The sequence below is a fragment of the Phlebotomus argentipes genome, unplaced genomic scaffold, assembly GCF_947086385.1.
Source record: "Phlebotomus argentipes unplaced genomic scaffold, Phlebotomus argentipes genome assembly scaffold_4, whole genome shotgun sequence".
Classification (NCBI taxonomy): domain Eukaryota; kingdom Metazoa; phylum Arthropoda; class Insecta; order Diptera; family Psychodidae; genus Phlebotomus; species Phlebotomus argentipes.
The window spans coordinates 11,590,483-11,601,418 of record NW_026776174.1 but is presented as its reverse complement, the minus strand read 5'-3'; the positions used below and the strand labels follow the sequence as shown (position 1 = coordinate 11,601,418).

At 46.6% G+C, this 10,936-nt stretch overlaps 2 protein-coding genes across 2 annotated transcripts; both read left to right on the top strand.

Moving 5' to 3' along the window:
• Window positions 1–24: 24 nt before the first annotated feature.
• On the top strand, window positions 25–4,437 carry LOC132258865 (cytoplasmic dynein 2 intermediate chain 1). The gene is made up of 4 exons (XM_059756380.1): window positions 25–126; window positions 347–2,152; window positions 2,212–3,132; window positions 3,196–4,437. Exons 1-4 carry the CDS (start codon window positions 109–111, stop codon window positions 3,244–3,246), a joined length of 2,796 nt encoding a protein of 931 aa, XP_059612363.1. The 5' UTR covers window positions 25–108; the 3' UTR covers window positions 3,247–4,437.
• A 222-nt stretch (window positions 4,438–4,659) lies between these two features.
• On the top strand, window positions 4,660–9,568 carry LOC132257637 (Fanconi anemia group I protein). Its single transcript, XM_059754625.1, has 4 exons — window positions 4,660–4,751; window positions 4,825–7,073; window positions 7,131–7,334; window positions 7,391–9,568. Exons 1-4 carry the CDS (start codon window positions 4,707–4,709, stop codon window positions 8,955–8,957), a joined length of 4,065 nt encoding a protein of 1,354 aa, XP_059610608.1. The 5' UTR covers window positions 4,660–4,706; the 3' UTR covers window positions 8,958–9,568.
• The last annotated feature ends 1,368 nt before the right edge of the window (window positions 9,569–10,936 follow it).

The following is a 10,936-nucleotide window of genomic DNA, read 5'->3' as shown; positions in this document are numbered from 1 at the left end:
TTGCTGGCAAGATTGCTGGCAAGAAGATTGCCATCTGGCATGCTAGCAGTTGTTTGTTGTGGCTTTTCCAAAAATAAACAAACAGAGTTTGTCTAAAGAAAAAGCATAATGTCGAGGATTGTAAAGGTAAATTGGTAATTTGTGGTCTACAAGAGATGCGCTGTCATTCTGCAAATCCAGTTATTGCCACGCTTTAATTTATTTTGTGTTTTCAACACATTTTCTTAGGAGACAAAGCTGTGCACAGATTTGGTTTTTGCTGCACAATTATGCACACTAATTGCAATTTTCCCGGTTTTTCCGGACACTTGAGCGATACTGAAAAACCTATCTTAACTGTCCAAAGACCAAACCATCAGGGAGAACCGGAATTGTGGCTGCAGAAGCACCAAAGAAGCCTTCTAGTAAAGTCACATCGAAGGTCACGGAGGATCCTGCGAAGGCAAAGGCTTCAGGGCAGAAGAGTAAAACATCCAGCCAGACAACAACGGGGATCAAGAAGCAATCATCTATAGAGAAAACTGTGAAGAAACCAGCAAAGATTGAGCTCAAAAGTACTGCAAAAGCCTCAAGTAAACCTGTTCCACTGAAGGCGAAACCAATTCCTGAGCTATCGAAGAATAATGTAATGAATCGTGTGCACAATGTCACGGTTTCCTCTCCTCCGTCGCAGAGGAAGACTGAAGTGAGTCACTTGCCTCGGGATCGCACCAGAACCAGAACACTGGAACCCGAAGAGATTGTCGTGCTGAAGAAGAAGACACAGAAAGATCCTGAGTCTGCATCCGATGAGAGAGATTCTTCAATATCCGAATCTATTACTGTGAAGTCTGCTGTAGCCTTTGAGGTGAAATTTGATGATGAGAAGAAGCTTAGAGACGAGAAAAAGGAGAAGAAAGACTCTCCTGATGACCAAGAATACAACTATGAGGATGATTTTGAATCTTACGAGTCGGACTTCGAGTCTGAGACGTCATCCAAAGATGATAACAAGTCTCTGGATTGCCCAGAGGAAGACAAGAGTGACTCTGCAGATGAGAGTGCGTCAACGACACCAACAACATCCCCAGAACTTGCGCAGCACTCCAAAGATGAGGAGAGAAAGCTCGATTCGGGGAACTATGAGCTCCGAATTCAGAGGGAAAGATCCCCTCTGGATCACATTGAGGAGCAGAATGATTCAGGAGTGATATTTGGGGAGGAGAACATCTCCAAGAGAATCCCCAAGAAGGAAGTTAAGAACTCTCGCGGAGTGGAATTGATGAAGAAGATCTCTCTGGATGTCATGACGTTCTCTCTGTTCGAGCTAAAGCCCATTCCTTATGAATACTACATGAAAGTGTATGGACAGGGAAACACAACGCAAATCTCCACGCAAACGGAGAACAATGAAATGGATCAAGACACTCAAACCGACGAACATGACCAGGAAAGTGTATGGACACAGTTTCCGCCGACTTTCTCAAAGGAAGTCCTCAGCTTGGGCATGGGATCATCTTATCACGATGAGAGAATCGGTACGGGCAGAAGTAATAGAAAATCACTTAAATCTCTCGGGAATTTGAGTCGCATTCCTGATTACGAAAGCCTTAATCAGTTCCTGCAGAAATCCGCCGTGGCAATTGCGAGTGTCATCCAGAAGAAGACAGAAGGGAAGAGACTGAAACCCTCGCCAATATCAGAAAGCAATGGATATTTCAATCTCTCTCTCGATCATCAAGTTTTCAAGCAGTATTTCGTCGCTGGACTTTTCACAGACCGCGAAATTCCGAATCTTCTCATCACTGTTCACAAGCTAAGACCAGAGTTGGAGGGATTTTTCTACTCTCACTTAATGGGCCTGTGGAATATCCTGGATGCGCAATATCCTGTGAAGATTCTGCTCAGCTGGAGTGACATTTCCTGTGTTCTGGTCCACAAATCGTCTCCAGAAGCTGTGATCTCTGCATCGCTCGACGGATCTCTCTCACTCTGGGACACTAAAGAGTCTCTACAGGGACAGGATGATGAGCGTGCAATTGGACAAGTTCCTTGCCAGTTGATAATTCCCAGAATTCCTGGAAGTTCTCAACATTTCGGTCGGATTGTGAGCATGAAGAGCATAGAATGGAAATCTGAGGGAGATTTCTTTACAGAATTCAGTCCAATTCAGGTGATTATTGCTAAAATCCTCACCTTCTCGACTTTCAGTATTTTCAATGTATTTTTCAGATTTGTTCCCTGCATGAGGAGGGAATTCTGATTCTTTGGCTACTTCTTGAGACTTCCTCGATTAATTCTGCAGACGCAATCAATGCAAATGATCACACTTTTAGCAAATTGAAGCTAGTCCAGAGCAATGTTATCGATCTGCGAGTGCATTTGATGGAAAATGGAGCGTCAACGAATCATTTCGAGAGGAAATTATCATATTTCGAGAGCGATTTATTCAGCGACGCGGCTTTGAGAGAGCTTCAAGACAAGGATGGAGAAAAGGATTCCAATTCAGAAGTTCTCTGCACAGATTTTCAAGCATCTTCTGAGGGATACTTTGTGACTACCAATCAGCCTTTTATATTGTTCTTCAACAAGTCCACTAAAGAGGGAATTGCGAAGATTCCAGTGGCGGATAAGAGCAGTAAATTCTACGCGACAGTCATTGAAATGTGCCCTTCGACGAAGAATTTGTTGATTGGCTTCTCCGATGGTTCTGTGAAGCTGAAACCAATCCATGTGGAGCGAGAGGAAGCGTCAGGCGTTGCGGAGGAAAGTGTCATCGATGAAGATGCGGATGAAGCGAATCTGAGTGCGAAATCGTGCGCCATTCAGAATATTGTGAAAAATGAGAGGAAACTCTATGAAGAGAGCCAAGCGCTCAACAATCTCGACAGCTCGGAGATGAAGAAATCCTTCGCATCTCCACTGAAGAGCATGCAGAAGGATCGAGTGAAAGTTGGTGGAATAATTCTTGCAGGATCATACTTTCGCAGGGATTTCGTGAGGAAGATCCAAGTGACGGAGAAGCACGTCTTCGCTCTGTGCGGCCAGCAAGTGAAGGGAGTTGAGAAGGAGAGCCAAGAAGAGCAGCAAATGGAGAAGTTGGGTGTTGTCGATATTGGATCGACGACTGATGGATTCCTGAAATCACGGCTGGTAAAGACAATGATTTTCTCATGCGCAGGTGAAATTATCGTCTTATGCTATGCGTAATTGCAGGTGATTGCAACGAGGGAGGAAATACAGGTTCATAGTTTCGATATCTGCTGAAAAGTGTCCGGGCGACAGCCTAAATAAATGATGCGACATCGATGAAGGGGTCAGAGAGTTTCCACGCGACAAATTGCCCAGGAAATTCGCTCCTTCGATAATGCGATGGTACAATTAGAGAGGGACAGCGTTGAATCACTTCGCGTCATAGCGCGGTGGGCAACAACTGTTCGCCTTCACACAAATTACTAATTCATTGCTACACACTATGTATTGTACATTTTCCCTTCAATCGTCAAACACGAGACACTAAATAAGCCACACGATTAATAGGGAAAAAATAACCGCCCTCGTCGAGGAGGAAATACACTGCAGAGAGTGGTGATCACTTAACAGCAAATTATTCGATTTACTTGTTTGATTCTTGACCCATCGCCAACACACAATCTCCCGACTTTCCGTACCCGATTTTTTATTCATTGTGTTTCTTCTCCACAAGCCACCCTCGGTGTCATGAGGTTACTTAATGGCTAATCGTGTCGGCGAGGGAGGAAAGAATAAGGTGATATTTTTTTCCCATGCATTTTTTATGCTCTCTCAGTCAGGAAAGGTGACAAATTGATCAGCCATTCACAAATGTTTGTTATCCACATTGGGCAAATATTATTTTCAATAATGCCGAGCGAATTTTACAGAGGGAAGAAGTATTAAACAGAGAAATAGACACCAAATCAATTTGTTCACATATTTGCTCAGGCGGGTGGCAAAGACAGCAAGAAATGGCTAAAGAGCCACCCAAATTGGAGGGTAAAGATTGCGTGCTGCCTCACCATCTGATTTGAACAGGAAGATGGGAAGGAAATCAAAGAAGAAAAGTTTATTATGCACGATTACCCCTTTTCTGTGTTGGATATTACACGATTTTTGGGTATTTTTTACGACACTCCGTGGGAATTTCTCTATCACCTGAACATCTGCATCGTGAATCGCGGCGAGTGATAGTTTTCTAATGTTCTTTTGATTGATATCTGTTACGGAGAATTACCCTTTTTCTCCTTTTTTCCATGTCTGCCACTTTCCACTATTATTTTATCCTCTGCCCCACAATTGTATAGAGAAAACTTTCTATTTTCTTTCCATGCTATGTTCGAAAATTTTATTCTATGATGAGATCCAACAATGTTCTCTATGTGCAGATACAGTTTTTCGAGTTTTGTATATTGTAAATTGATGTAAAAAGGGTAAATAAATGGAAAAAGATGAAAACAGAGTGTTTTCCATGCAGAGGACCACGCGATCAAAAGCCGTTTTTGCGCCTTCGCGCGGTTCCAGGGTTTGAGGTTATGAGTCAAATTGCGCCAAAATTGTTCGCAAATTGTGACGTCTCGTTGTGAAATTCGGATGCGTACAAAACAAATCCTGCTGATCCTGCGAAAGGCTGTGTTTTCTCGTGTTTTTAGGAGATTTCCACAATAATTTTGTGCTGTTTGAAGCGGAAAGGAGTGAATATCTCTGAAAATATGGAGAATATGCATGAGGAATTCTCCGCGAAGGAAAGATTCAAGGTACATAAATTGAGTACAAATATTATGCCTTCCTTTCCTCATTCCTACGCTTCTTCCATGCCTCCTTCTTCAGATGTTGATGACCAGACTGCAAGGTCTGAAGGAGAAGGAAGCCAATAACAATGAGATCTGTGGCGTGGTGATGGAATTCCTGCGGGATTTGCCGAAGTTCGAGAAGGAAAGCTTGGTGGAAACTGTGGAATTCTGCGAGGAGTTGATTCGCGATCAGACATCCAGCTTCACTGTCTGGAAAGATCTCATCCCGCCCACTGTAAGTCTCATCAGCAAACTCCCTAAGATCACTGTCAATGAGATTGCGATGACTGGGCCTGAGTATCGCTCGAAAATTTTCCTGGGCTGGACGACGCTGAGGTGGCCGAAGGGGGTTGTTATATCGCTGGCTGAGATGTTCCGGGACATGGCGATGACCAAGGAGGAGCGCGAGACGGTGATGAAGAAGTTGTGCGACGCCCTGCCTGCGATCACGCCATCGGAAATCCCGTCCATGGCGTACCAGCTCTTCTCCTTGAGCAAGAGTCCGACGTTGCTGATCATGCCGATCCTCAGTTTGCAGAAGTACTTCAACAGCTTTTTCTACCAGAAGATGTACGAAGACCTCGAGAGCAACACCACATCCTGTGACTCCGTCGAGGAGCACTCGGACAAGGAGATGCGCAACTTCGAGGAGACTGTCTTGTACCATCTTAGCGGCGTCACGGAGTTCTCCATGACCGAGAGGGAGATAGTGGCGTCCTTCCGTGCCCTGTCAGCCACTCCGTACTACATTCTCACGCCCTTCGTCACCACAGCGGTGCTCACGATCTCCAAGACCAATCGTCAGATCGACATGAAGCGCCTGTCTCAATCGCTGGCGCTGCAATTCCTCAGATCAGTGATCAAGAATGCCCAGAAGGAGAAGCAAATGGCCAGCGAGTCACTCTGGTGTCGCAATACTTTCAACCGCAACTTTGTGAACGTCGAGAGACTCTTTGAGATACTGTTTGAGCAGAGCAAGGTGGGAATGGACGTAGTGACGCCCGGATTCGTGGGATTACTCTTCACACTGCTGAAGGCGAAGAACCAGCCGGACCTCAACAGCATGGCCATAAATCTGCTGCAACAGTTCCTGAGGAAGCGACAGCAATTCGGGAGGGGAATTGTGAAGGATTTGCTGGAGTTCTTGCTGGCGAATTACGAAGCTCCGCAGCTGGCTGAGTGCATGAACAACTTGAGTCTGACCAGCACTTTGGCAGTGTCTGAGTGCATAGACGGCCTGAAGAATCTCATGGACTTCCTGCTGATGATCCCTGGACATCATGCCATGAGGATTGTCACGTTTATTTACCCGCTTATCAGGATCTCCTACGTCACGAGGGACTACTTGATAGATACGCTGAGGAAGGCGATGTTCTCCAATGACGAATCGACAAGAACTTTTGGGATTTATGGCTTCGGAACGCTACTGAAGCACATGAAGAACAGCAACTGTCGCCGCGCTGGCGCTTCCAATGTTGGAGTGATGAGCCAAGTGAGCATCTCCGGTTTCTCAATGATGTCTCAATCCACGCTGGGCAGCCGAGGAAATCCCAACAGAGACTTCGATATGCTGACCATGGAGATTCTGGGCATTCTGCGAAAGGTCTTCGATGAGAGCGTGCAGATGAAGGAGATCAGCTACGACACTCTGCTGCGTGCCGTAGACCAGAATACACAATTAGCGCCTCACATTCTCTTCTTCATCGACTACCACTTCCGCAATTACTTCGAAGTGGATCAGCTCAGCTTCGTCATCAAATTCAAGGAGTTCGTCCACGAACACGAGACACAAGTCGAGGTGTGGGACAATCTGGGGGCGCTGATCTACTTCGTGGGCTTCTGCGTGTTCACGTGCGACAAGTACGAGATGCAGTATGACACCCAGATTCTCAAGAAGCTGCTGGAGGACGTGATTAATCGCATTGTGGACGTGAGCCTTGAGAGCATTGGCATCTCTGGCTCAGTCTCGTCCTTCAGTCTCGCCGTTGGGCAACAGTTTCTGCACTGCCTCGAGGGCGTGATGGCGTACTGCGCCCTCGCGTCGACTCCCTCAAATCACTACCTGGACAAGATTGGGAAGGTGTTTGAGCACTACGAGAAGTGCAGGAAGAGCCTGAAGGAGAAGTGGGAATCCGTAAAGAAACCTGGAAAAAAGGGCAAATCATTGAGTGTGACGAAGATCTCATTCATCAGCCAATTAAGTCAAGTACCCAAGTTTCATCCCGACAAGACGACTTGCATCTGGGATTTTGCCACACTTGAGCGATTCCTGATTATCATCTACGAGTGAGTAACACAAATTAGCAAGATTAGGAACTTTTTAACCAATTTTGTGCTTTCCAGGAAAGCCGATATCTTTGGATCAACTCAACAAATCACTTCCTTCCGAGAGAATCGCGACTTTCACTGTCATGTGCTGAAGATCACCAGGGATTTCCTGAGGGATTTCCCATCTCAGCCCGAATACAAGCACGTTGCGCACAGTCGACGTCTTCTGATGCTCCTGTGCTCCTGCTCGAAGATCCTCTTCAAGAACTGCGTCAAAAAGTAAGTCTTCACCTCTTGATGACACTGAAATTTGTCACGAAATCCTTCTCTTCCAGCCTGATTCCCATCATGGAGAGATTCGATGTGGAGGCAGCAGCTCTGGGCGTTGAATCCTTCAAGCAATGCCTCATCACGGCCGATGTGTTGTACAAGAAGAAGCTCTGTGACATTCTGCGCTTCATCACGAACGAGAATCAGTCAATTCCAGAAAATGTGATCCTCCTGGTGAGAGAGATTGAAGAGCTTCTGGAGAAGTGCATGACGGAGACGTCGCTGTTCGATATTGATGGCAACTCTCGGCAGATTCCTGGGTTTCTGCTCTCATGCCTGGAGATGTTGTACTCCCATATTCCGCCTGAGAAGCCTGAATCCTCGACTGCCTTCAATTGGCTGAAGGAGTTTTGCCAGAAGCACTCAATCCTCGGAAAAAATCTCGACAACGTGCACAAGATGCTCTTCCAGCAGTACATGAAGACAGACGAGGGATTGTTCCTCAGCTCTGTGGCGTCACAGCTGAGCGAGATGATGGGAATTATTCAAGACGATGGCGTCGAGCGTCCCACGCCGTCGAATCTCAAGTCTATTGAAGAAGGCACAGCGGAGTCCTGCCTCATGCATCTTCTGCAGGCGTTGAGAAAGGAATTGACGGATGTGGAATATCTAATCACGAAGATGAAGAGCATTCTGGCCAGGGTGAAGATCATGGGCGCTACCAAGTCGGAGGAACACACGGAGCCGCTGATTGCCATGGAGAAGGCAGTGTGTATGCATCTGATCAAGGTGGCAAATTGTCTACTGACTATCTCGAATATGCAGATTAAACTCGGCGCTCCTGTGGAGACCACGTTGCGCCTCATTATCAGCTACTACTCAGCAGTGACGGGCGTCACTAAGCACCTGATAGCCAGGCATCCTCTTGTGTCCGTGTTGTATTCGTCCATGCGCTTCGATAAGCTCGTGCAGAAGAGCGGCGGTTCCCTGGCAAAGTCTTGCTATCAGCTCATCAAGTTCATCTACGAGCTTTTGACCCCGGAGTCAGACACTGAAATGCCCGCCAAAGAAGCGAAAAATAAGGGCTCTGTGGCTATTGTAGTGCGCAACACGCGCTACTTATCCTCTGTGGTGCGAGAGATGGAGAATTTCAGCAAGTTCGTGAGGATTCTGTGTCGCAAAACGAAAGACAAGACGCTGGAAAAGTATCTTCAGGACGATTGCGTCCGGGATTTCCGCATCAAGACGGATAGACTCAAGGATGCTATCGAGGATGAGATGGAAGAGATCTCTTCACAGGAAAGTGACGCAATTGACTCATCTGATGGGGAAGAGCAGGAGGTGAACTTTGCCACTGGAAGCAGTGGCGCCAGCACTGTGCATGACAACGCTGTGGAGTCCGACCACGAGGAAGCCATCAGGCGAAATGTGCAGAAAGTGCGCGATAAGATGCAAAAGAAATCGTCAGAGTCGGAACTGGAGGAATCTCCGCCGAAGCGCGCCAGGAGAGGCAAGACTCCGCTCAAGCTGAACAAGAGAGCCGCTGAGATTGTCGTGCCATCGCGCAAGAAAGCTCAGAAGAAGGATTCCTCGCCATCGCCGCCCGCGAAAAGAACCAGGAAGTCCAAGTAATTTTTCCATGTCTTTTTGTTATTACTTTTTATACATTACAAATGAATTGAATTCAAATAAAAACCTTTTCAAGCTTCTCACCATTTAAACATCCGCATTTACGATTTCTTGAGAAAGTTTTTGCACTAATAATCCTTTGCATTCTGTGAATCTCCAGGATATTCTGGTGAAGATAATATTTATCTTTCTATTACTCATAATAACTCATCAACTGCATATGTTCCAATCATTAATTAAAAATCCTGAATTGTAAGATTTTTCAAATAAGACATAAGGAAGACTCCGAAACTAGCAAATATTCTCTATGTTTGAGGATTTCTTGAAGACAGAGTGCCCACAAAAATCTTGTCAAATGCAGTAAAAGTGAAAGACAATAGAAGCAAAGTTACAAATATAGTTGGCTAGTTGTTATCCCTCGGAAGGATCGAGGTCATGGATTTATGGTCACTTAACCAGCGCTGTAATCCCTCCGATTGTAGATGGGAAACATGATGGCGCGAATGAGAGGCCGCGTTGCCACATAAATAATTCAGGTGCATCGGAAAATACAAACAGATTGTTGGCTACAATTGAAAATTACCCGGAGGTTTACTTAATAACCCTCGAGGCACACAAATAGATCCAATATTATCCCTGCCACGTCGAAACGAGCGCTCCTGGACGCAAATGGGCCTTGAGAATTTCGTCAGATGTGTCGCGCAGGCAGAGGGCAAGAGGTCATCGGTCAATTGATCATCCCCGCGAGGGCGAGTGGAAGTGGCGGGAAAGTTTCAGCGGCACAAGGAAGTCGCAAAGAGTTGGATTTTAATAGAGCGGGAGTGGTTATTTGTTCGAATCACATCGTAACGAAAGGTAGTTAGTTACGCCCTCGAGTTGTACAACCCTCGTGTGCAACAGCGCACGGCATCCCATCCCTCCTGGCCGACGACACTCTCACACCGATTCCAATCACCCCAATCCGATTGGCTGGGCTTCCGCCGCGAATTGGGGCATAAAACAGGAGATTCGGCCGCGCGAGGCGTTCAGTGTGCGTTTGGTTCTTGTGGCGATGGCACGAGAGTGATGATTTTCGGTGATAAGATGTGCAATGGATCCTCCAGATCCCTCCTGGAGCCGCTCTCCTTCAACACTCTCCACTTTCTGCGCACCTACAATCGCATCTTCGCTCCCGCTGACCTCTCGCAGTGCTACAACTTCACCGTGCTCAAGGATGTCTGTCCAGACAGGCGGATATCATCGCTGCCGCTCACCATTTATCCGGCCGCTAAGGAAGTGTCGCCCATTATCCTGGCCTCGACCTCCAAGTGCCCTCTCCCGTCTCCTGTCGACTCTCAATGCCTCTACGAGGCGTCCTCCTCCAGTGCCGATACGACTTTTCCTCACGCACTGTGCAGACGCCAGCGCGGCGAAAAGCGCCCCATTCCCGATGAGCAGAAGGACGAGAAGTACTTCGAGCGCAGGAAGAGGAACAACGAGGCCGCAAAGAAGTCCCGGGACGCTAGAAAGTTGAGAGAAGATCGCGTAAATATGACAAAACCCTGTGAAATCTTCCCAGAGCGTGCTTAACTACTCACTTACCTCGCAGATTGCATTCCGGGCAGCACTTCTGGAGCAGGAGAATGCCATTCTGCGGGCACAGAATCTGGCTCTGCGCGAGGAGATTTCCACCCTGAGGGAGATTGTCTGTCCCAGTGCACAGTCGCAAATCTCCACAATTCCTGTCTAAAGTGATCCCAGTGATCCTGATCATCGCCTTCTTCAGCCCACATCTTCTCACCTCTCCTACGTAATACAATTCACAGATTGCGATTATAGTCGACACTCAGTGTACTCGAGAGCCTTTTTCGTGGTTTTGTGCAATAAAAGTTGTTGAAATTGCATTAAACAATTGGTAATTAATGCACAATTGGAGAAATAATGAACAATTGGAGTAAAATGCGGTACACTAATGTCCGTTGCCCAAATCCATTCAAATATCC